Below are 26,006 nucleotides of genomic sequence, written 5' to 3'. Positions count from 1 at the left end.
TAATTCTCTAGAAAGCCGCCTGGGTAAATGTGAGAGTAATATACTAGCAAAGCATTAGAGTATGTAATAGAAGATGTTATTAGTTTAATTAATAGGAGTATCTGATTGCTGACAGTTGTGACAGATTTTATGTAGGCTGGAAAGCAGATTTACTTGCAAGAAAACAAGAATTAGAGAAAAGATAAATATTGTTCAAAACTCTTAAGTACAACATGAAGATGAAGCAGCATGATGTCATGTTGAACAAATGTTTGTCATGTGTGTGCCAGTATAAGGCAATTCAGCCCAAAGGAAACATCAGGGTGAATGCTACAACAAACCAAATTTTAACTTAACATACATGTCTAGAATTTCCATTGTAGTTTGCATAACAAAGCCTAATGCAAACTTGCAACTTGAAGTTTGGCTTTAACAGCACAAAATGCAAAAAGTCAATAAAAGTCATCAGTGAAGGACTGAGGCATTGAGTTCTTCTCAGTAAACCAAAAAACCTTCCAGTGTGGGAAGTGGGTTCCTGTTTAACCTTTGAGCAAGCAAGATAAGGTTTCAGGTTTTTATCTGATTGGCAATTCAGCCTCTCACCAGATCCAGATCCAGCCCACATCTCTTCTCTAGAGGAGAAACTCTGCTGTTCTAGCAGATTTAACCAGAGGCGATGGCAATGTTTTCTCAATCTGAGGAATTTTGGGATTGTGTTTTGCTCTGGGTTAGTATTTTGTAAAATGTTTCATACAAATCATGGGGAAAAAACACCAGGGACAAGTGGCCCAAAAAGCTTTGTACTGTACAGTAGACAGAGCTTAATTCTCCCTTAAGCTGTGAAAGATGTCCTCAAGAACAGGGCCACATGGATGCTATTATCTCATAGATTCTTCTGCTGTGTGTACTCGTTTTTAAAAAGTAAAACAAATGTTATGTTTTTTAACCTAAACGTCTGCATACGCTCCTGTGTTGTTACCAAAAGCTAAACTCAGTTAATTGTAAGAGACACAACACAGATGATGGATGTGTGGAAAAGCCTTGTCAAATGCAGAAATTTGAAGCTTGGTGGACAAATAGAGAGCTGAATGGACACCTCACAGCTGTTCAGGCAGCTGGCATCGCACCCACTGCAACAACTAACACATTTAGTTAGTTTGTCAGATGGAGTTTTATCTGAAATATAATAATGTAGGAAAGAGACAATCTTCTGTCTAAATCAAGAGTGTTTTGAATCACCAAATTAGTTAGTATGGCAAAACACAAACTGTCACAGAAATCTCTTTAGTTGGAGAGTGATCACCCACATGGTTCTTGCTACCATGATGCCAACATTGAAGAAAGAAGTGTATTTACTTCTTAAGTCCATCGGGTGGAGCCAGAGAGTTGCCTTTACATGGTGCTGAGCAGTTCAATAAAACCACAGAGATCCATTAGAGGAGCCAAGCCAACTCCATTTCCAGTCTTTCCCATTCGCTGCATGGAAGTTTTACAGTTTTTGGTGTTTAAAATGCTATTTTAACACCGGTGCTAAGCTAAGCCTAACTGTAATGGGCTTTTTCAGGAATAGTACATGATGTGGATGGAGTTGAAGCACATGAGTAAACCTAAGCAGTAATCTTTATTTAATTGTCTTCCCACATTTTCACAATTCCCTAGACATAAGATGTTTCGCAAAATACATTGTGCAAATCAGATCTCTTGAATTTGCTACATATTAGCACTAAGTGTTAATGGTGAGTGGCTCAGTGGTTTACAGCAGGAGGGCCTGGGCTCCTGGCACTTTCTTTGCATACATTTACCATTCACTGCACTGTAATACCAACGCTGGATGCATATCGCCTAAGTGATAATATGAATATGCTGTCAACACTGAAAAGCTAATCTTCGAACATTTGAAAAAAAAAAAAAAAAAGGCTTGCTTTTGTTCACCTGCTCTTGGTGTCCAAATGTATTCTGATTTTCACAATAATAATAATCATACTAATTGTGCAAAAATAAGTTGTTTTTTTTCTTAGTCAATATTTGAGTGCTGTGGATTTGCAGAAATTAAGCTTTTATTCTGAAAAATCAGACCGGAAGTTGCCTGGCGGAACACAGCCCGAATTTATTTACCTACACAGACTTCAGCGTCTGCTTGGAGAGTGTAGTGGACTGTGTTAGACTCGGTTAGGCTGGGCTAGGCTAGTATGTCGGCATTGTTTAGTGAGGCTAGTTGTGAAGGGAATAACCGAACGATCTACTTTAGTTAATGTTGTAATTTTGTACCGATATCAATCACCCACACACCACCACTAACTAATGTTACCGACTGTTGCTGTAGGTTAGCTCACACCCCCTTTCTCTGGCTGACTCTCTAAGCTAACTAACAGTTAGTTGGTTAAAGTTAGCTTGCGTTAGTCCTCAAAACCCATGAGAAGTTTGAACTTGAGAAACTGGTCACCTGGTGCTTGTGCAGATGCCACGTTTGGAAAGGACAAATGGCAGAGAGACAAAAAGGTAAGACCAGGTTAACTTTACTAATGATGAACCTGCATGCAAACTGGTTGTTAGGCGCACAACTGTCACACAACCTACCGTTAGCCATTTGCTGTTAACGGTGTTATTCCTCAGGTCATTTAAACTCAGTATATTTTTCCTCATTGCTAGTTTTGATGCATTACGTTCAGTTTGATTCAGGCTTATTGGCATTGTCACCTTTGACCTTACACGTGCACAGTACATTTCTGTTCAACGAGCAAAAACAAGACAATGTAAAACATAAATGGTGCAACAAGGCAACATAGTGGAGCAATGCGGTAGGCTGTAGGAATTCTAGTATTGCAATATTACCACCAGCAGTGTAAGTGACTGATGCAAAGTATTTCAACATAACTGAATCACACTATTCGGGAGGTGCATGGCAGTATGGGATGTAGGTTTCATGTGTCTGGTGCATAAGATTTGAGGATTTGTAATCTCTCCCCATCTCTCTCCTTGTCTCTAACCCAGGCCAAAGTTAGACTGGAGGTTTGTGCAGAGGTTCTGCAGTATCCAGAAGGTCTTGTTTCCATCATGGACCAGCCAGAATGTCCTGATGTTTGGTACGCTGCTTGGGGTCACTCTGACAGGTAACTGCTACAATTACAAAACCTATAATTGTTATGTGCAAGAGAAGAAGCATGATAGCCAAAATACATTAAGCAATGACCTAATGAGTTGTCTCCTAACAATGCACTAACACATCTTTTTTTTTTTCCTGCCATCAGAGCAGCTGATCATTTACCAAGTGGGTGTCCTTCCCAGCCAGTTCTACAAGGTGCTGGCTGACAAAGATTACCCGGGCTTCAGGAATCTGGTGGGCCTCGCTATGGTGCTCATACTGCTCAACTCCACAGTAAGTTGATGCAGCAGTGGGGGATGCAGTGGATAGACAAATGGGTAAAGTTGACCTACATGACACTGGCACGAATCAGTTAAACTAGTTCATCATTCTGAACCTGATCTTTGCCACAATCCCACAATTGCCACCTTTTGAGGCTTTAAATACACTGTTGAATTTGTCACGTTTGGGCCCAGTCCTCTGTTCTTCATTCATTATCTTCCAGCAGACACATGTAGATGCGTACCCAACAAAACTTTGACTTCAGCATGGTTGCATCATGAAGCGATTTTCTATATTTTATGGCATAACAACATATTTGACTTTTGACTGCAGGTTTAAAAGACAGTTGCATCTGTACGAGGTCAGGACAGCCTGACCTGCTGATTATATAACCCTGCTTTAAAGGGCATGCTCTTGAAACTGGTGTGTGTGTATTTTTGCTTTCGAAAGTGAGAAACACCCACACATTTTGGTCTATTCTCAGAAAATAGAAGTTTGATATAGAGTATATTAGACCGCATTCTTTTTCAGATGAACTGGACTAGATGTTCATTTACCATTTATTATCATTTAGGTAGTTCATTTACCACTAGTCTGTATAATGCTGTGGATTATATTGAGAAACGATTGCTTGCTTGCTCTCTGATCATGCAGCTACATGTTTTCATCTCTCCATCGCTTATATTTTCTAATACACTCTTTTCCTCCTTTCCTCTCTCTCTCTCGATCTCCCTCTCCCAGATGAAGAGTGTGGACCAGTACATCTGCAGTCAGATGTATGTCAACTGGAGGAAGATGCTAACTGAGAGCCTCCATACCGCCTACTTCCAAGGCAGAGTCTATTACACACTCAATGTCCTCAGAGAGGACATAGATAACCCGTAAGCCTGGAGGGCTTTCTTTTTGTCCAGTTTGTCTAATCTACTGCTTGTTTAAAAAATAAACACAAACCAAATCTCAGTTTGTCAGCAGTTACAAGTATACAAATACAAAACTGTTCATATAACTGATGTTTATTAAGAGTCATACATCAAAATATAGCATATAGAAATGTTTTATATTTTAAAGTGGTATTAGACCATGTGGCCATTTGAATATGAAACATGATCATATGCTTCAGTACGGTTTAGTCAATCAGTTCTGATTTGTTTTTCTTTGTGATTGTTTCCGTTTGATTTGCAGAGACCAGCGAATCAGTCAGGATGTAGAGAGGTTGTGCAAGCAGATGAGCACCATGGCAAGTCGTCTGATTGTTTCACCGTTCACCCTGGCTTACTACACCTACCACTGCTTTTACAGGTGAGTTTGTAGCATGGCAGTATGCAATGCAGTTTCACCCACATATTAGCATTTTTGAACACACTTGGATGATGCCTGTCAGTCACCAGAGACATGCATGGTGATTTATTACGCTTCAAAGCGTCACATTTCCCACATTTCTCCCGCAGATGTAAGTTGTTGAAATTTCTCAACAAGTGTTTAGCAAGTTTAGCAATGTTTATGAGACTGAGGATGTTTCCAGCTGTGACCATTGTTGACATTTTGCAGAGTGACGCATCCACTTTTGTGAAGTATAAAAGATTTTAGCTCTACCCATCCAATGTGCTCTCTTTTGCTTTGAAGAAAAAGAAGAGGAGACAGTCCACCCGTCATCATTAACTTTATCAGTATTTTGGATAGTAGACAGTTAAGAAAGACAGAAAGTGGGAGAAATACGTGCAACTGCACAAAAAGAGTGGAGACACAAACCCACAAGTATTCGTCCACTCAAACATGAGTCACGTACACACAGTGTGATTAGTGGTTTGAGAACTGCTGCCACAAATTCTTTTGTGAGAAACAAATGTGAAGATGGTGGATATGAATTCCTTTTGTTATTCTTCTTCTTATTATATCACCCACATCTGCTTCTCTTCCTCGCAGCACTGGCTGGATTGGTCCTGTGAGTATCTTTGGCTACTTTGTCATCGGGACCATTGCCAACAAAATTCTTATGGGGCCGATTGTGTCGACTCTGTTTGAACAAGAAAAACTGGAGGGAGACTTCAGGTAAGTTGAATGCGGTGTAACATGTGACAGATACACAATGTTGTGAAAGGAAGAACTTGTGCTGATAAACAAGCAAAGCTGGATTGACTTGACGTGGCCACTCGACACGTATTGTGTTTTCTAAACTGATCAGGAAACTAAACTAGACAAAAGAAGTTTGAATGGCAGATGTTAGTATTTAGCAATGACATGCTGAACCGTAACAAAGTGGTTGGATATTGAGCCATTTTTATTGGATGCGTGTCCTTCCAAAGTTTATTGTCACAGAAACCAGTTGTTTAAAGAGGAAGTTACTGATGTAGACTTTGGCCCAAAGCCTTTTACGGAAATATCACAGGATATGTGTCAGCTAAATCAAATCTTTTTCCATCTTATTATCACAGGTTGAAATGGTGACAGTTTTTGATGGTGGGGAGATAATTACGTTGGAAGAAAATTTATCTTTCATTGTGCTGTGTGGTTTAAAAGAAGATGAAAACACATGTTCACAAAAATGGTGATGTTTTTGTTTCTCTAGATTCAAGCACATGCAGATCCGCGTCAACGCAGAGTCTGCAGCTTTTTACAGGTTAGACACATGCACATCATTTACAGACCTGGGTCAACTTTTTATCATTTGTTTTGTCCTGCCCAGGAGCCAGGTAGGAAGGGTTTGCCACATAGGAAAATACAAACAATGCCAGAAAGTTTAGACAATCACAGGTAGGTAAAAGTCTATTTAGTATAGTTTCCTGGCACTAGTTGAATTGTCCTGATATGACAAACCCCATCCTGTGCTCCAAGCAGTTTAAAACAAATGCTGGGAAATGTGTTTTAACTCAGGTTTGACAATTTATTCTTCCCAATAAGTGGTTCATGGTATCTGCCCAGATGTAAGGATGTTATGTACCTGGCTGTAGTCTGTCTGTTTTTTTCCTCATACTTGTGTAAGTGGTTTGTGCCTGTCTGTGCGTATAGAGCTGGTAAAGTGGAGCACATGAGGACTGACCGAAGATTGCAGACTCTATTGCATACTCAAAAGAGTCTAATCAACAAGGAGCTCTGGCTTTATAGTAAGACCATCCTTATCTCTCACAAACACACACACACGTGCGCGCGCACACACACACACACACACACCTGTCATTAGGTGCATTTGGAGCTAACCTCTGCCCTGTCCTCTCTCAGTTGGGGTTAACACCTTTGACTACCTGGGAGGTTTCCTCAGCTACATCATTATCGCCATCCCCATTTTCACTGGTATCTACGACGGTCTCAGCCCTGGCGAGCTCAGTGCGCTCATCAGTAAGGTACGCATTCATCCACTTCCATGGGTTTTTGTATTGTTTCAGAACTTGTAGTTATTGAGCAAAATAGAAAAAGCCATTAAAGGGCTGTTTAATGGCTTATTGTCAACTTAGGAGGCATATCGGCTTTGTATGAGAAAATACATCCGTTTCCTTCTGTACAAAAACTTGGCCTCCATCAAAAAAGTGCTGGCAAGGTAAAAACCAAAAAAAGACAAATTTTAGAATTACACATTGGCAGTCCAAATATCATGAATGTTTCTCCTGATCATAATATGTCTCCATCTTAGAATAGCCAGCTCATTTGAAGAGAGTGAATTTTGTTGCTACTTTGACCACTGGATGGCAGCAAAGCTTATCTATCCTGAAAAACATTAAACTCACTCAGAATCCTCGATGACTGTAAATGGGTATTACAGTAGCTTCATATGTCGGATGTAGGCAAGCATAATCAAGAAAGTATTAGAATCATAAAGTAGTAAATTTCAGGCTATTGTCTTATATACCTTTTTGCTGCTATCTTTTGTCTCTCTCTGTTCATGCTTTTTTTTCTCTCTGCTTTACTTTCTCTGGTTCTCCCTCTCCTTTTCATATGCAGAATGCCTTTGTGTGCATCTACTTGATAAATGGCTTCACACAGCTAATAGACCTGTCAACCACTCTGTCAGATGTGGCTGGATACACCCACAGGTACACACACTGCATACTCATCATGTTGTGTGTGTGTGTGTGTGCGTGTGTAATTCACCTCCTTGAGGACAGATGACCACAGCAGCATTAGTGTATGTCAGCCACCATTTCATTTTATGAATCTGTGTGTGTGTGTGTGTGTGTTATGGTCAGGATTGGGGAGCTGAGGGAGGTGATGGATGACATCTTGCGGACGCAGTGTGACTACGACCCGGCGTCAGGGGAAAGCTACGACTTCGACAGGTTGGACCATGTTTGTCTCAAGACTGTTTCACATTCTCCTCTGTTGCAACTATCTCTTAATTGGTGATCTCAAGTACAAAGCAAACACCACACCAAATGCATGCATAACACACCAAAATACAATAAAGTTTATTTAACCAACAGAATGCACTTTAGAGTGCCTAATATTAGATTAGATTAAATTTTGTAATGATCCCCATGGGGAATTTGGGTTGCCACAGCAGCAGAGAATACGATATAGATAAGAATGAGACAAATAGAGAGTCCTGAAGGTGATATATTCAAAATAATACAGCAACCGGTCTTTGTTCTGTCGTTTCCTCCCTCCACACAGTGACTTTGACGTCCACGGAGGCCCAGCGGACACCGCCTTCATCCTGGACCATCTGTCCTACAAGTCTCCCTACTCAGACCAGCTGCTGGTGGAGGACCTGAGTCTGAAGATCAGCCAGGGAACGAACCTGCTCGTGGTGGGGAACACCGGCACCGGCAAGACGTCACTACTGAGGGTCCTCAACCGTCTGTGGGAGGCAGACAGTGGTGAGAGAGGCTGTTGGTCAAGTGAGAGAGACGAAGGGAGGGTTGAGGGATTGAATTTAATTGAGTTTAGTGCAATTATATGGCGGGACAGGGCCTAAATGAAGAGGTGTGCAAAGATCTGAGGTCCTTTCCTGACCTGTTTGGACAGTAATAATGATCCCTGACTAGAATATTTGGTGTACTGTATGTGACTTACATATCCGTATATAATCTTATTCACATCATGGGTATTCATGTTTAAAAAATTAATGACTGAAATCACTCATATTAATGTGTTGTTTTTCTTTTTCTTTTTTGTCTAGATAGATACTTTATTGTTCTCCCAAGAGGAAATTTATTTTCACAGCCTGCACATGGAAACGTTAAAGAACAGTAATACAGGAGTATCGAAAACAATAGTGAACAGCAATACTAGAGTTCCATTTTTTTTCTATGTAGCTATTTTTATTAGGGGTGGGGGAAGGCCTGGAAGCCCTGTTTTTATTATATATATTTATTTATACTTTGTACTGCAGAAACGTGAAAGTCAAAGGAATCCAAAAAAGATGGGGTGTGATATTGTGATTTCTGCACACATTAGTCGCTTCATGTTTTTCTTTTCCTCAGGTTTTGTCCAGATGACCACGTGCTTCGGACCCAGAGGGACGCTCTTCCTGCCCCAGAAGCCGTACCTGACTGACGGCACGCTCCGAGAACAGGTAGCTCTCTCACCCAAAACATAGTTCCCCTTTTAAAAGTTGTTTTCCTTTAGAGACTTTGCTTGTTTCCATTGCTAACTGCCTCAAGCCTTTCAATTAATAAATGTATTTGTACAGTGTTTTTCTTAACAAATGTACAGTTCTGAAATTTACAGGAATCAAACACGAACACTGTGAATAAGGATTTACCAGAACTTTTCTCTTTAACAGGTGATCTACCCCTTGAAGGATATTTACCCTGCATCAGGTATGATGTCGCATACTGCAGTCATTAACTAACTGCACTGTATTAAAACTGTATGTGCTCTAAGAGGTTTAATGAATACAGGGTGACATTTCTAATCAGTCTAAACTGAGATGTTGGGCCTTGGCTTTTACTTGTAAATCTGTGTTGATGCTGCCTGGTAGAATTACTGCTACACACTACCAATAATTTTCTCAGTCCCATAGTGAGTTATATACGTAATATGGGTTTCCTTTTTCAGGGTCAGTGGATGATGACAGAATTATACAATTTCTGGAACTAGCAGGAGTGGTGAGTTAATTATTACTATACTGTATTAAGCAAAAAATCCTGTATTTCACTTTTATTTCACATATTATTATGTATTTTACTATGTATTCACCTTGAATGCGGCGTTAACTCATTTTGAATCTTGAACATAAATCGATCCTGAATCAAACCTAATCTCTGTCCACTACTCCAGTCTAGCCTCCTGAAGCGGACAGGCGGGTTGGATGAAAAGGTCGAATGGAACTGGTAAGAGGAAACACAAGAAGGATAAGAGACAACAGAGGGTCATAGTGTAACAATAAATATGTCTATTGTTACTGTCAGGCTGAGATACTTCACTCCTCCTGTACTCTATCAAACTTGTCTTATCCTTTTCTAGCAAACTTGTTTTTATTCAGCACTATCTAATTAAAAGGAAATAAAAGTGGTATTTTCGTGAAAAATTTACTTTAACTATGAATCTTAACACCTTACCTGCAAATTTTCACCCCCACAATCCTCTTCCCGTATTCAGCAAGAAGTATTATTCATCATCGCCAGAAATGGACTGTGAGATTATACAGAATCTGAACTTGTTTTCTCTCTGCAGGTATGATGTCCTGTCTCCAGGCGAGATGCAGCGCCTCTGCTTTGCACGCCTCTTCTACCTGCAGCCCAAATATGCAGGTCTGTTCTCCTGGATCTCTGTTCTGTATTTATTAAAGCACTGGAAGGATAAAGGTTGTCATGATAGCGATTCTGACACTGAGCTTGCTTGTGTTTGATGAAGCCAACAGGACTTTGAGAGGAGCTGGGACTGCCTACTGTCTTTAAATTAACATCTTACGTTGAATGTACCTCTGGATATAAAACATTTGACTGCGTTAAAGATGACCCAGGCGGCAGATCAATTAAACTGTTGTCCTCTGGTGTGTTTCTCCCAGTGTTGGATGAGGCCACCAGCGCTCTGACCGAGGAGGCGGAGGCTCAGCTGTACCGAGCCTGTAAACAGCTCGGCATGACTTTGGTCAGTCTGGGACACCGCAGCAGCCTGGAGAAGGTACTGAACATGCATGCTGTACAGTCCAGGCTGGGCGTCCCAAACCAGCTTGGCATATTAAATGGATGACTGCGGTTAGCCTTGATTAGTCATTACATGATCAAAGTGTAAATCTGTCAGTGGTAATAACTGTCTGTCTTCCTGTTTCTAACAGTACCATGATGTCCAGTTGAAGCTGTGTGGAGGCGGCCAGTGGGAGCTCACCAAGTTAAAAGCAGGTGGCGGCAGCCTAATTCTCAGAGAAGCAGGGTCACCGCTTTGAATCCCTGGACGAGCTAGAAGGATCTTTATGGAAAAGGTGAACAAGAAAGACTCCCATTCATCAATAACTACAATGTAAGTGCCTTTGAGCAAGGTCCTTGAACCACAGCTGCTCCAGTGGAGCCGCTCACTGGCCAACACTACACGGCCAGTTTGTGTATATGAATGTTATCGTCCCTCTCTATGCAACACAGTCCACAACAAGTCCACAGGTGTTTTTTTGCCAACTTGCCTGGTTAAATAAGAAGTTGAGAAAATAGATGGGAACCGGGGTGACTCAGTTACTCTACATAACTCCAAACAAAGTGGCTGTTTGGATTAGGTTTATGGGCTGGGAAGCTGAAGCTGAACCCTTGTCAGCACTCAGAGTCGACCAAAATATACTGGACCTGTATACTTATACCAAAGAATTGGTTTGGCTGTCCAGATAATTATCAGCGTGAATTTGACTATCATGGAAAAAATGACCCAGGAAAGAGAATGGACATTTTAGACTCAGTAAAATATCATTTTTTATTAAGTGCCTGATTATTGTATTTTGTTCACGATGGTTATATGGAAATATTACTACTGTATGACACAATTTTGTAATAAAACACTTCATGTTCTTCACCTCTTAGTAACTTCATATCAAGAGTGGTTTACATCGATATACAACTTAAAAATACACATGCACACAGTTTTAAAGGACTATTATGTTTTTGTCTGATTACAAAAAATCTTCGTTTGTACAATAAAGACAGAAAGGTTGAACAATCTTACATTCTTCATTCTTGATACAGTGGCGCATACTTCATCTTCAGAAACCCTTCTGTCTGGTTTGGTGGAATGGATCGGTAATTTAAGTGTGGCTGGTATAAAAATGAAGTGGAAAAGGCGCGAGCATCAACACTACCACATCCTCTTTAGACAAGAATCTGCCTACCTTGCGTCAAATTGCTCAGTTTTCAGACAAACATCATTGCGGTTGCTCTTTACCACAGAGATCCTGGTGACCCTGGATGACCTCCTGAACTGCGGCGGGGTCGTCCAGCGTGCTGAGGTCACCCAGCCCGTCCAAGTCGCGCTCCACCACCTTCCGCAGCACCCGCCGCATTATCTTGCCTGAGCGTGTCTTTGGCAGCCGCCGGACAAACTATGAGATTGCAAATCAATGTTAATACAAAAAACAAAAGTCAGTGGAGCAAAGATGATCCTACCCACTGAGCAATTTTACGTTGATTAGACGTTAAAAACACGTCTAAATGGCCATAGCCGTCTAGGCTAAATTAAGTTTAAATGGGGTTGAAAAGTGAAAGTTTATTAGATGTCTATACATAGACAAAATTATCCTAGGCTATATGAGAGCTACGCATAGACGCAATGTTGAAATTACTTCTTGCGCTCAGATAATTATCTTGTAGGCTAGTCTACAGGACTTCTCTGGTGCACATTTTTGGTATTTACAGATGTTTTTTCATTGTAATAATGTATTTACTGCTTGGTCTAAAATAGGTCTATACATAGCCGTAATGATCCTGGGCTATATGAGAGCTAAAGCATAGACGCGTGGAAATCACGTCTTTTGCTCAGTGGGTAGTGTCACCATATATTTGAAAAACCAAGCCCTGCTCAATGAGATTTTAATGGAATAGTGCAACTTTATAGTCTGATGACAAGCATTTTGATCAACAATGAAATAAACTATAATCAGACATACAGTATGGTGCAAAAGTCTTAGGCACCCAAGAGTTTTTATATAAACTGTGTCTTAGATGTTTATTTTTTTTCTGCATTAGTGTGTCAGCAGACTGCTCTTTATAGTACATTTTTTGATATTTAGAAACTTTTCATTTAATTATTTTTGAAAGCATCTTCGCTTTACTTTTTTTCTTTTACATGTGCCTAAGACTTTTGCACAGTACTGTATGTGACTGATTAGGTAATTGTATTTCACAGATTATTATGAAAATGGTCTATAATGTTAAATGTTATTGGGATTATCATGAAAATTATTGGATATGGCTCAAAAGTCATGTATGCCTAATTGAATGCTCCTGCACACTTACAATTAATCAAAAATGTTCATACTTGTCAATCTTCTCAGTAAAGTAATTCTAATATAGGATCAGAGACCAGGCCTCCTTGACTATAATCAAGAAGAATATGAAAGGAAAACTGGTCTTAACTCTGTACTTTAGTCTTGTTGAAAACCAGCCACTCTGGTCTCAGACTGTACCAGTACGACACGTCACTGTGCAGTCTGTCCCATCTGGCCTGAGTTATTGTTCTGTTAGCTCATTACGAGACTATATTCAGAAGATAATCCTCCAAACAACAAACAACTCGGCTCCAACGTTAACTGTTTCATGACTCTCCCATCACTACATTTAGAAAAGAGCCAACTAAAGTGATCAGCAGTGTAAGTACAAACGATGTTCCAGTGCAGCATGAAGCAGAGACATCCAGCAGGGAGGGGAAATTAAAACCTGTGAATCATTGATTAGTTAAAGTAATTAGTAAAACAATGTCAATACCTGGATGAAGTCTGGAGAGGCGTACTTGGCGATGCTTTTGGACACCATGTCCTGCAGCTGCCGGGCCAGTTCGGCCTCTTGGACATCCACTCCCTTCTTTAGCACCACAAAGGCATAAACACCTGGCACAGCAGAGAGAGAGAACGATCTGCACTCACATGAAAACTCATGAGCGATGTGAGTAAGGTGAGGGGGAGATCACCACAGAAACATTATCTATGGGGAATATCTTCTCTTCTGTTAGCAACAATGACACATTTCACAACTATTTGTGAGATAATTAACATTAGTAATACATAATCTATGTACATCTACAGATGCTTTCCAGTTGGAGATTTCAAGTTGCTACAACTCCAATATCAGTGTTGAATGTTTTTCACTATTTGCTGACTTTGCTATAAACTGATATTCATCCCAGAGGACTCAGTAATGGTGGAAACACAGATTTGACTGAATGAAACCTTTAAAGGTTTCCTTTTTACCTTGTCCTTTGATGTCATGTGAGTAACCTATGACAGCAGACTCGGCCACCGCAGGGCACTGGTTCTGTAACAGAGGGCAGAATGAGGATCAACTTTACTACACTTCATGGTAAAGGCGAAACTGGAGGTTTGGCAAAAACTGGCAGGAAGTGTTGAATGGAGTACAAAATGTAGGGGAAAAACGGGGTTCTTTGGTTTAAGTTTAACACATTGGAAAAAGGACTTAAAGGCACTTTTAATGAAGCTAGAACACCTATAAACTTGAGAATACCTGTACACTCAAAAATGTAAAATTTGTTTCCCACTATATTTTGATTTTGTTTTGTTCACGACTTTTATAGCAATTATTCAAAATTGCTTTCATATGAATCTATATTTAGAAATGTTTCGTTACCATCACAACTGAATTGGATGACTGACTCAATATAATGTAGCTTATTAAAGACAGTAGAACAGATTCACAGAACCAGACTGATGTGTCTTATGAGGCCAGTTTGGTGAATGGCTACCGTGTATACATCAATATGTTTTTAAGAAATGCCTACTGATTTTCTTAGAAGTTAGACTGAAATGTTTTTTCCCATGGAATGAGCAGGTTCTTACCATGCCATGTACAATGGTTTATACCCTTTTTAATTCAGTAGTCCAGCATATACCTTGTTATGTTCTACAAAGGCACTAGGTTATACACAGAAACTGATCCATGTGTTTTTTGATGCCAGTGACACAGCATAACATGCACAGTCTGAGCCAATGTTGAGTGTAGCACAAGCCTGATTCTTCCAGAATGAGAATGGCCTCACTGAAGAAAACACTCAGAACTGAGATGCCGGGTCGCTGATGGGAGCATGAGCTGACAAGTAAATAATTACTATCTTGAAAATGTCCACCCCTCAGCTTCAGCTGTAGACTGACAGAATGATTACTTTGCAGTGAACTAAAATTTTAGCCAAGCAATGAAATCCCTTTGTGGTCAATGGAGTGACAAAATGATTTGGATTCTGCAAGGGACGCATGTTACAATAAAGTTTCTTTGCTTGCATTCAGAAGATTTATTGCAAGAAGTAAGATGCTGGGAAAAACATCCTTCAAACAACTTTTTGAGGATTCAGTTGCCCTTTCCCAGACTTTGAGTCACATAGAAACCGAACATCGGTCACCCCAACACTCTTCCTTATTAGAGCGACACTTAAGTGTTCACCAATCACAGGTTCGTCAGAGGATTCAGCACCATGGACCAATTCAGCAACATGTTCTCCCTCCAAAAGATGGTGCACTGATAATCCAGTTGGAACCAATTATTTGGTGTGGTTGGACTTTTTCCCACTCTGACTCAGTTATCAAATCTTTAGAATTCTAATACTGATACACAGTAAATGATTGAAATGCAAGACCACTCTCCATTGTTTTTTTTTAATCCACATGAACGCTTACAGTACACCATACTTGCACTGCACCTACACTTAGGCCGAGAACATTACAGCAGAAAATTGTCAAATTCAACAATCCTTAGCCTTCCATTTTGTGCATTTTATTTTATGTGTGCTTAGGTACCTGACTCATGCCTTTATGACTTTAACAGGCCTGGGGACAGTTGGTATTTGAACTTTTTACCTTGAATTTAGTAATTGAAAACAACTGAATTTGCCAAAAATGTGTAAATGCTGCCATCTTGCATTTCAGACAAAAATTAAAGCAAGCGCTAAAAAGCCATTAAAAAAAATCAGTTAATCATTGGCTTACCACTACATCTTCTAGCTCAGCAGTCCCAATCCTGTGACCACTCACGTTGATGACATCATCAAGGCGACCGATGATCTGGTAGTAGCCCTCCTTGGAGCGATAGGCGCCGTCACCAGTAAAGAAGTAACCTATAGGCATGATAACAGAGGAAATAAGAGCGTAAACAGTCCAGTTTTGTCTTGATTGAGGCAGTGTAGAGTGAGAAACATTTCCAGGAAGTCCGAATGAGTTTGTCCATGAGTATAACGTACCGGGGTACGGCTGGCAGTAGGTCTCAGTGAATCTCTGGTGGTCGTTGTGAATGGTGCGGGCCATACCAGGCCAAGGCTGGGCTATACACAGAGCTCCAGACGTGTTGTTGGAAGTCAGCGTCTTTCCCTGAACAAAATCAAAAACCAGCGCTAAATGAAAGGGATGAGACGAGTAAAAGGGAGAACAAGTAAAGTTGCAAAGTAAACTGAGTGATCATCAATGTAATTAGTGCATATAAATACTTTAGTAAGAATTAGACATGGACATATTTGTAATAGTACTAATATGATTTGCACCAAGTATTGTATGATTGGTGTAATTGGTGTTAATACACATTGTTAATCATCCCCTTCTGATCTAGCCACTACAGGACATTGATACTAAACGGTTTCTGTCAAAGTCACAGAAAACAGGCACAGTTGCAATGCTCTAAATGCCAGATTAAACCCTGAGAATGTTGTGCCTCTCAAAATGATGTGTGTGTGTGTGTGTGTGTGTGTGTGTGTGTTTGGGTGAGAGGGTGGGGGTAGAGAGATCAGCTCAGAGACACCACTCCAACTGTCTGGACAATCTGTGCTTTTCAAGAGCAAAAGCAACTGCAGTCGCCACACAGTCGTATGACAGATTTTTAATAGGGCATTTGGCACGCACAGAGCGGGATTGAAGGGTGGGAGAAGGGTGAGTATCAAAAGTGACACAGCTGCTGCCTGTTTTATAATCCCAATCTGACCCCCTCAGGCCATTCCCAGACATCCAGCTTTTGCATGGGTGGCACGCTACATATGACCGCATAAATAAACACACACACACACACACTCGCTCCCACACCTCGCTGTCCATGAGCACCGGCCTGATGCCGAAGAAGGGTCTCATCGCCATTCCTGGGACAATCTCTGCGTCCGGGTTTGACGGCCTCGGGGCGATGCAGATGCCACCTGTCTCTGGGAACACAGAGCAAAACAACAAAGACACCGTGTGTGAAAAACTAACAAAATGAAATGATGCATTTTTACAAATATCCACTGTTAAATACGAATACCTGATACTGAAGTAACAGACAGAGGCTGGCAGGTTGAATAAGGGGCAGAACCTCAGTCACAGTAGTAGATGCATGTCTTCCCACACCTGAGCCAGACTGACTCTTGACCTTTTTATCAAGTGCAACACTGTCACAGCAAAGACAAAGAACTACCGCATCAGGAATATTGATTTATATAGATGCAGTGGAATGGAGGTGAGAGAGAAAGTGGAATGAAAAAAAGACAAGGACAGTGACAGAGGAGAGAGGCTGAATTACAGAGCGAGGGACCTGCAGGCCTTTTGGAAACTACCACCTTGTGAACCTAGCATAAGCCCCTCTCATCACTACAGATGCCGATTGTCGAATTACAGCCATGCTAAGTAAATTAAACGCAATTAGGTTCGCCTGGCTCTCTGGGACCCTGGTAATCCGCCTGGTGGTGTTGGTGGCAACAGCGCTGGCAGCAGCAGAGGGGATCTGTTGTAACTAGGACACAACAGATGATCCCACAATAGCATTAGCAACTGGCATCCTATTCAAATCAGCTACAACCGAGACTTCTGGACAAAAGTCCCCAAAATCATGAACACTTTTCAATAAGAGTCTATATTTACAATCCTCCTCTTTCTCCGCTTCCATACCCAAATGGGTCTACAACACTTTTGGTGCTACTTTTCCTTTCAGTCTCTCGGGTTAAATAAAAGCTAAAAAGTAAGTTTTGCAGTGTCTTGGATTTCCCTTTTTCCAGAAACCATTCATCCCTACATTCCTGCTAAGCAGCATTTCAACCGCCTATCTTCCTGCATCTTCTCACCCCACCAGTTCTGTGTGTTTCCACATGGGGCCGTATGCCATCAGCAGATCAAAATCTCATTTTCTCTCTAAATGGGCTACTTGCACCCAGATCAACCCAATGGCAATTATGAATAATGCCATTTACTCCTAATTGGAAAAACAGCTCCAGGAAAATAACATAACAACATAATCCGTTTTGCTGAAGTAGGGTATTTGGGTCATATCTGTGTCTGTAATTCTCAAGCTCATGATGCTCTGATGTTTAATTATCGTCAATTAATTATATATATTTGCCATTTGTATGGTAATTAACATCGTTTTGCTCCATTTGGTCATTACTCAATCTAATTTGGAGGGATTGAGGGTGAAATACATAGGGTCAATCTGATCCTGTGTTCATCCTCAAAATTAATTTTATTAGCGAAATCAGCTGATTTCAAAACATGTTGTCATTATGCCTCATCCTAAGCTACTTTTGTAGAGGAATAGTGGTTATTTTGCAGTGACATCAGAGATTATCTAAGGGTAAATCTACCTAGAGTATAGATCTACAGTTTATACTATCAATACGATTTACACTGAACGTTCAAAATGAATATGACATTGACTTGCAGCCCCTTTTGCACAATCCACATCTCAATTGTCTCAAATCTTAAAAATCCTTCTCTACCTTGTCTACTTCTCTTTATCTACATCTCCTTTGTGATTGGTTTAGATTTAATATGGGGAATCAATAAGGGATAATGGTTTTTACCTGGATTCACCTCATCAGTGCACTTCATGAAAAGAGGAAGTGTTCCTAATATTTTGTACATTCAGTGTATAGTATAGTACAGTTGCTAGTTCGCACTATCATATTATAATAATAAAAATACACTTCATTAAGAAAAACATAACAAAACAGTACAATTGGATACAGATAATAGATAAAGGAATAAAACAATGGTAAGAGCAAGCAGTGTAATCGAAGGAAGGAAGGAGGGAAGGACATAATATGAGATGATCATCATTGAGGACAGACAATATCATTATAGTTATTTGAAACACAAATAATTATCCTTCTGTGCACATTTCTCTGTGCTGGGAACTGAGTCAAACCACTGGTCACGTTTGCATTGTGTGTGGAGGCCCCCCCCCTCCAGACGGCCACATTGCATTATGTCAAATGGCTCTGTTGGCAGCTATGGTCATGACATCTGCATTCTGCGGTAAAAAAACTATCCAAACATGCACTGGCTTATGTGAGAGTTTACCAGACAAAAAGGAAATAAATATCAGCATCATAAAGGTGTAAGAAGGGCACAACAGTCATATAAAATCAAACTTTATTTCACCTTCAAAAATCATAATTTGGAGGAAAAAGAAGATTGTGCTCTTCTGTGAGGTGTTAGTGTCGACTGTCTTTCTTCTGTTTCGAGAATAAAAGGGTTGACATGCAGATTTAGTTCATGCCTCTGCTTTTCCTGCGGAGCTCTGAGGTCAGATATTTGGCACAAAGAGGAAAACATCTGGTTTGATTCGGGAGTCCAGAAGGGATAGAAAATCTCTTTATGTAAGGGTGTGTGTGGTTGCTGTGCATAGTTGTGTAGTGAATACGCACACACACACACACGCACACACACACGCGCACACATCCACAATATTACATAACAGTGTTATTCTTGGGGGGAGGGATCAGACTGCTCTCCCCTTTAAGACTGATCGTCCGTTTAAGTGGCTGCAGAAGAGGTTGTGTTCAAGGGAAAGTTCATGAACTCAACTGTCCTTTCTGGAGGGAGGAGACCAGTGACCAAGTGACCAATCAACTGCTAGACAGAACAGAGCCAATCGAAACATTCAGACACACAGCATCAGAGTCAGAAACACTTTAATTCGCCATGTTCAACGAAGAATTGTTCCAGTTTAGCACCACTGACACAGCTGGCAGCAGCAATGGCTTCATTACAGATGTGCAAAGTACAGTTGGATAAATAGCAAAAGATGCATGAATCACTGATGCTTAAAATACACCTTGGATGACAGAGAGCCTGGATAACTTGTATCAGTGTCCACATGCAGATGAGCATTAAGCATAGCATGCATAAGAAAAGCCTAAGAAAATCTTTAGTCTGTTTTGGAGGAAAACACACTGCAGAGGACCTGCAGCATAATTATTGAACTGTACTCTGTACAGGCATATTGATTCTACCAGAACTAATCCTGCATGACCAGGAAAAGTAGAATTAGCAAGATCATCACCTCAGTAACTATGGAGGGCCACAAGTGTCACAGAAATAGTAATAAAGCATTTCATTAATTAATAACTAATTGTACAATAAAAATAGGTCATTTAGCTTCTCCTTTTAGCCTCTCCATTTAGCCTTTCTGTGACACTTTGGGCCTAAACAGTGTTGGAAAAGATAGCTAGGGTATGAGGCGGGTGCGCCTCTCTAACGCAAGTATGGGCAAGGCCCAAAGTGTCACGGAAAGGCTAAATGGAGAGGCTAAAAGACTAAGCAAATCCAATAGCTAACAGGAAAAGGAAAAGTAGCGGGGAAATGGAAGAAACGCAAATGGAAAAGGAAATTGTGCCGTTGTTGTTTTTTTTGTTTTTTTTATGTACTGTTGTCTTTTGAATTTTCCTTGCTTATTGTTTGTTTTGTATAATGGTAAAAAATGATCAATAAACTCTCAATATAAAAAAAAAAAGAAAAAAAAAAAGAAAAGGAAATTGTGCTTTTAAATGCCTGATTAAAAGCTGTATTCTTAATTCAATTTGTGAATCCAGTTATTTTTTTCTCTTTTTAAACTGCATTTTCAAATAGATTTTTAAATTCCATTATTTATTTATGAATTCATTCGTGTATTTTTAAATGATGTACTTATTGACTGTGTTATGGTTGTTTTTGTAAATCCCTTTTTAATTTGAACTATTTATTGATGGATTCATATTTCATTTGTAAATTCTTTTTATAATTCCTCTTTTTATTGCCCATTAAAATATCAAATAATGAATTACTTTGTAATTTAGTCTATTTATTCATAAATTAATAAATTAATTTGTAAACAAATTTATTAATGTCTATTTTTATTGTACAATTAGTTATTAATTAATGAAATGCTTTATTACTATTTCAGTGACACTTGGTTTGTGAACAAACATTTTAGTTAGGGTTAGGGAGTCTGTGTGGTTTAAACCCCTGAGTATTCACAAACTTCTAAGATACAACAGTCCTGCTTGACTGTTCATATCTCAACTGTTGCTGCACAGGTAGTAGTAGTGTATTCAGATTGTGACAAGGACACAACAGCGCTGAGATTATCTTCTATGGCCTCACATCTTTCACATTTTGTGAAATCCAGTCCAGTTTAGTAACCAGTTGGCATTTTTGGTGGCTGTCTTTCTTTCTTTTCTGTTTTTGTTCCAGTAGATCAAGGAAGACGCCACATTTAAATGTATTCAAGAGAAACAAACAGTTACCTGTTTGCCACCAGGTGTCAACCACAGGACAGCGTCCGTCCCCAACCACTCTGTGGTACCAGTCCCACGCCTCGGTGTTGATGGGCTCGCCCACTGGGGGAAGACAAGGATAGCCTGAATTATATAATGTCATCATATAGTGTTTTGGGGTATTTGTCCTTTGAACTCAATGCATAGACTCTTTTGACATTAAAGTGAGTTGATGTTGACAGAGAGTCACCTTGTTAACCCTCAAGGTGGAAAAGTACTTCAGTAGAAGTAGCCATCTGTGTTTCTCATGTTAGGAGGAGGATTTAAATTCTTTGAAACTAATAAAGCTTTATTTAAACTAACTGAGCATGTGTGTAGTATGCTGGACTTTCCTGCGGGCAGCGTCCATGACAAAGGCATGTAGACATACAAGCCGGCTTGACTTTCAGTGAAAGTATGTGACACGTGTGTGTGCTTAGAGGAAAGGAATCTGCCTGGTGTTTATCCTACACAGGACTGCAGAAACATGTGGTGTTGCATGTGCCTGTGCACTGTGGTATGTGTTCCTAAATCATGCTGTGTAGTGCACAGCTGACACACATGCCAGCTGGTTTACATGACCCCTTTATTGGAAAACATTTAGTCAACATTGTGTGTATGGAGTTTAGCTGTTCTGTGATTCTGATCTATTAGTAAATGTAAAAACAAATCATTGCAACATGCATAGAAATACCCAGAGGGCCCATGTGCACATAATGGTATTTTTAGGCACTCATCATGATCGGCATACCAGAGCCCAGAGTTTTGAGGGTGGAGCGGTCGTATTTGTTGACCCACTGGTCTCCATACTTGAGCAGCAGGCGGATCGCTGTCGGCGCCCCATAAAACTGGTTGATCTTCAGTCTCTGCACCATCTCCCAGTACCTTCCTGACAACAACAGGACATACATGGCACAAAGAGACATTCGACTACGTACTGCGAAGATGCTGAAAATCTAAAGTCAGATTCAGAAATTTGAGATTAAGATGAGAGCAGAAGGCTGAGAAATGAATCTTGAATCACAGAGGGCTTGAGAACAAATCCCAGCGGTCCTGATTCCTCTGTATACAAAAGCTCCTAATTTTAGAATGGAAGGTATGGGAAGTTCAAGTTCAACTGTAAACAGTTATTCACAGAGCAGGAGACCCAGTTAAAGCTCTTTACACTGGACAGGAACACTGAGGAGAAGTTGTGAGCCAACACACTTTACACACACAGCGCCTGGAGAAACACTTGTGTCTCAATAACAGAAAATGTATATCATGATAAAATTAAACCAAGGCATCTTTTTCCTTCATGAAAAATGTAAATGTTGTAGTGTAGTAGTTGTAGTAACAACTATTTTTAATTCAAGTAGTGTTTCAGTGTTTTGCCATTTCCATCCAATGGCAAAACACTGAACCATCCAATAGAAAGTTTTTCAAACAAACAATCTTTCAGTTACAGTGCTTTACATGCATTACATTAAATTAAATTCAAGGTGCTGCTGCTGATATTGGTACCTGGGTCGGGGTAAACAGGAGTGCTCTCAAACAGGACAGTGGTTCCCCCGTTGGCCAGCGGCCCATAGACGCTGTAACTGTGTCCTGTTATCCAGCCAATGTCCGCCACACAGCCGAACACGTCTCCATCATGGTAGTCGAAGACATACTGGTGATGAGAAGGACATTTACGGAAAGAAGTGTGTCGGTTAGAGGTGAACAACGTGATAAAGAAACAGATGTTAGAGGAAAAACTGACAGGAATAATTCAGTCAGTTCATGGTTCAGCAGTTTGAGATATTCTGCCTTTTTCTGCTGCCTCATCACTGGCATAAGCTTTTAGTGAATCTGTAAAAGTACCTTGAACTCACCACATTAAATGAATGCTGAACTAGAAGACTTTTTTTTTCAAAAATGTTGCTTCATTATGCCGTAATCCACCGTGAACAGGATGAGATTTCCTCTACAGATGGTCAGTCACAGGATTATAGACGGCATTTTGGCTGCCAAAGGCCTTCGTTGGCATAGCTACACTGCTTAAAATACAATTTCCGTTTTACAAATACAGACGCAGGATCGTGTTACCCTGTGTGTGAGCGAGGCGTACAGCAGGTATCCAGCCTGTGTGTGGACCAGACCTTTGGGTTTCCCTGTACTGCCTGATGTGTAAAGCAGGAACAAGACGTCCTCGCTGTCCATGGCAGCTGGCTCACACACCACTGCCTCCCTCAGCATCTCCTGCAGGACAGAGGCACCTTTTAAGATTGTTTTTGAAAACCTCCCCGAGTAATGACAATAGGACAGCAATAGAGCCCCCTGCATTCATTCATTATTGGATTTGAACATTTCTTTAAGATTTTGATTTATTTATGTCATTTTTTGCCTTTTTATGTCTTTGCTGTTTATTTTTACTGTACCTTCAGTTTCTATTTTTGCACTACATATTTTATTCCTTGCACTTGTTCCCTGTTGTGAAGCACCTTGTAACTTTGGTTTTGAAAAGTGCTCTATAAATAAAGTTTATTATAATTGCATTATTGTCTATACAGAGTAAAAATATGCTTTGGCTTGCTGATAAATCAACTGGGCGTGCATCTTATATACATGATTTATCGATAGCATGCAAAATCTGAATTATTGATGGGTTGATTAAAGGTAAAGAACTGGGCTAACATTTCAAAAAGCATATCAGCATTAGGATCTGTTGAACGTTCTTTTGTAAAACCCAGTGATAACAGAGTAATGAATACAAAACACAGCTAAAGAGGCATTTTTTAGTCTTTATTTATCCAGGGAAAGTTGATTGAGCACACTTGCTCTTTCCCAGCAGCGCCCTGCTTCACATTCACACAGTTGCACACATCCACACCTGCCCAGTGTTTCCTTAATCAAGTTCTGATTGGCTTTCTGCTCTCTCACCTCCTCCATGGCGACGTCCCTGGCTGTCATGACAACCGGGTTCTCTGTTCTCATAGCAACGAACACCTGCTGCACTGACGGGCAGCTCTGGACCGCCATGTCCACCGTCTTCTTCAGCTCAGTCACCTTCCCCCCCCTGACGCCCTGGTTCACTGTGATGACGGTGCTGGACTGGGCTGAAATATGAGTAGAGAATAAAATCAGACTGGTTGTACATTTTTGGGAATAAACTACACTGATACTGCCAGTTTTAATTTTATCCATTTTGTTCAATTCAAAGTTCAAACTTACACTTCTGTACAAATATGGTGACACAGTAAGCTACAGGGAAATGCTCTTCTTAAAAACAATATCTATTTGTCACAGAGGAGTCAGTGACCTAAAAATTAAGTCAAAGTTTTTTGGGATTATACCAAAAATCTATCCATTAGAAAGATCCTGACCCCTGTCCAGTGGGTTAAAGAGAAGGACAGTCAATTCTGCCCATGAACCAAGTCAGGAGCCAATCATCACCTTTTGACCCAGCCAATCAGATAAGCCACAGCTCCAATCTGAATCAGTATTCCCTGCAGGATCCTGGGACACACAGGGTCAGAAATTAAAAGAGGCTTGGGGCAAAAATGCCTGTGAAATTAAAAATGAGGGGGCAAAAAAATGATTCTTTTCAGTGCTTTCTGGGTGAGAAAAATGGAGCGGTTTTCATTTTTTGATCAAAAAACAACCGTTCACACAGCCTGAGTTAAACAAATCTTAGTGTTTCTTTGCCATTATGCAATGCAAATGTATTTTTTTCATAGTTCAATAAAAATGCCCCTGAAAAGACCAAAATGCCCCTAAAAATCAGATGAAGAGGGCAAACATTTTCTTCCACTGTTAGCGACCTCTCCCACTCTATAAGCACTACCTTGGAAAAATGTATTCTGTGGCAAATGGTTACAGTCAGTGAAGACTGGACTGACACAAGTAGAGGCCTAAGCAGCAGCTTCATGATGGGCAGTCCACCCTTTTCTAACACTTTATCAGAAAATCTCAGATGCCACAGTGCCATCTGTTTCTATATGTGTTTCATCACTTAATATCTTTGTGTTAACCACCTCTATCCCCTCTAATCCCTCAGACAGGACAGTATCTGCGGGTCAGTCATCTTGTCCGAGCCTCACCGTCTCTGATGCGGTCTGCAAGAGCCTCCGCACTGAACCCTGCGAACACCACGTTGTGTGCAGCACCGATACGGGCGCAGGCCAACATGGACGCCACAGCGAGGGGGCAAGGGGGCATGTAGAGGGTGACACAGTCGCCCCTCTTCACACCGCGCCGCCTCAACAGGTTGCCCAGGCGGCAGGTCGCTTCCAGCAGCTGCCTATGGAAAAATGTGTCAATGCTGAGCTGAGCTCAATTAAATAATGTCAATGTCAATGTGACAAACACACACACACACACACACACACAAATCCAACCTGCTAACCTGTAGGTGATCTTGACCTCTGACCCTGGTTCATCTCTCTCCCAGATCAGGGCCACTCTCTCTGGAAAGGTGTGTATGTGGCGGTCCAGGCAGTTCACTGCATGTGCCCAAGAGGACGGACACACACACATACACACACACACACACACACACACACACACACACACACACACACACACAGTGTTTTTCATGGGAATAATTAATTCATGGGTGAGTGAGAAAAATCCAGCCTATAAGGCCACTATCTTACTTGATTGAACTGATCTCATTTTCATAGTAAATTATAATGACTAAATGTGTGTCCAAAAGCCTTTCAAATAGAGATGAATAGTCTTAGTCATATTAATAAAATAAAATAATCTTACCGGACACATTCAGCTTTCCTCCCTCAAACCACTTAATTCTGCCTTGACTCAGATCACAGTCCTGCACAGTGTGAAACGGACTTATCCAAGTCAGTCTCTGCCGCGCCACAGCGCCCCAAAACCTGTCGGTCTGGGACACGGAAAACTGCTGAAGTCCGGAATGGTCCGATACTCCTTCAAATCCAGCTGCCTCGGGCAAACATGCCGCTTTGTTGAAGCTTTTACCCAAGAAATTATGAGAATATCTGACGACCCGTCGACTGGATGAAGTGAGGAGACACTTTGAAGTGCAGCCGCACAGCAGCCACATCATGTCACTCTATTTGCCAATTAA

At 40.7% G+C, this 26,006-nt stretch overlaps 2 protein-coding genes across 2 annotated transcripts; one reads left to right on the top strand and one right to left on the bottom strand.

The window, feature by feature from the left end:
- Positions 1–2,121: 2,121 nt before the first annotated feature.
- Positions 2,122–11,503, top strand: abcd4 (ATP-binding cassette, sub-family D (ALD), member 4). Its single transcript, XM_071543727.1, has 19 exons — positions 2,122–2,478; positions 2,971–3,089; positions 3,228–3,355; positions 4,085–4,224; positions 4,526–4,642; positions 5,267–5,392; positions 5,910–5,960; positions 6,350–6,444; positions 6,560–6,681; positions 7,277–7,368; positions 7,522–7,611; positions 7,946–8,151; positions 8,758–8,849; positions 9,060–9,096; positions 9,335–9,384; positions 9,557–9,609; positions 9,953–10,029; positions 10,287–10,402; positions 10,557–11,503. The coding sequence occupies exons 1-19, from the start codon at positions 2,438–2,440 to the stop codon at positions 10,662–10,664; spliced, it is 1,860 nt and encodes a 619-aa protein (XP_071399828.1). The 5' UTR covers positions 2,122–2,437; the 3' UTR covers positions 10,665–11,503.
- A 110-nt stretch (positions 11,504–11,613) lies between these two features.
- Positions 11,614–25,982, bottom strand: acss1 (acyl-CoA synthetase short chain family member 1). The gene is made up of 14 exons (XM_071543728.1): positions 25,673–25,982; positions 25,308–25,404; positions 25,003–25,202; positions 23,843–24,018; positions 23,009–23,161; positions 22,445–22,592; positions 21,693–21,830; positions 20,933–21,025; positions 16,485–16,597; positions 15,656–15,782; positions 15,405–15,532; positions 13,662–13,725; positions 13,180–13,301; positions 11,614–11,798 (listed from the first exon to the last, which is right to left on the bottom strand). The coding sequence occupies exons 1-14, from the start codon at positions 25,980–25,982 to the stop codon at positions 11,622–11,624; spliced, it is 2,046 nt and encodes a 681-aa protein (XP_071399829.1). The 3' UTR covers positions 11,614–11,621.
- Positions 25,983–26,006: the final 24 nt, after the last annotated feature.

This window comes from Centroberyx affinis, unplaced genomic scaffold (assembly GCF_046629955.1).
Source record: "Centroberyx affinis isolate AG114_WGS23_722 - 3 ecotype Tasmania unplaced genomic scaffold, CSIRO-AGI_Caff_v1 ptg004372l_1, whole genome shotgun sequence".
Classification (NCBI taxonomy): domain Eukaryota; kingdom Metazoa; phylum Chordata; class Actinopteri; order Beryciformes; family Berycidae; genus Centroberyx; species Centroberyx affinis.
Note: the sequence above shows the minus strand (reverse complement) of the source record. Positions and strands in the feature narration are given on the sequence as shown.

Excerpts from the sequence above, each read along its gene's own strand:
- acss1 (XM_071543728.1), bottom strand. The coding sequence starts at position 25,982 with ATGTGGCTGCTGTGCGGCTGCACTTCAAAGTGTCTCCTCACTTCATCC. Across the intron at positions 25,203-25,307 it reads GAGGTCAAGATCACCTACAG|GCAGCTGCTGGAAGCGACCT; the intron begins GTTAGCAGGTTG and ends ATTTTTCCATAG. Across the intron at positions 23,162-23,842 it reads GGGACGTCGCCATGGAGGAG|GAGATGCTGAGGGAGGCAGT; the intron begins GTGAGAGAGCAG and ends TCTGTCCTGCAG.
- abcd4 (XM_071543727.1), top strand. The coding sequence starts at position 2,438 with ATGCCACGTTTGGAAAGGACAAATGGCAGAGAGACAAAAAG. Across the intron at positions 4,225-4,525 it reads AGAGAGGACATAGATAACCC|AGACCAGCGAATCAGTCAGG; the intron begins GTAAGCCTGGAG and ends TTTGATTTGCAG. Across the intron at positions 10,030-10,286 it reads CCTGCAGCCCAAATATGCAG|TGTTGGATGAGGCCACCAGC; the intron begins GTCTGTTCTCCT and ends TGTTTCTCCCAG.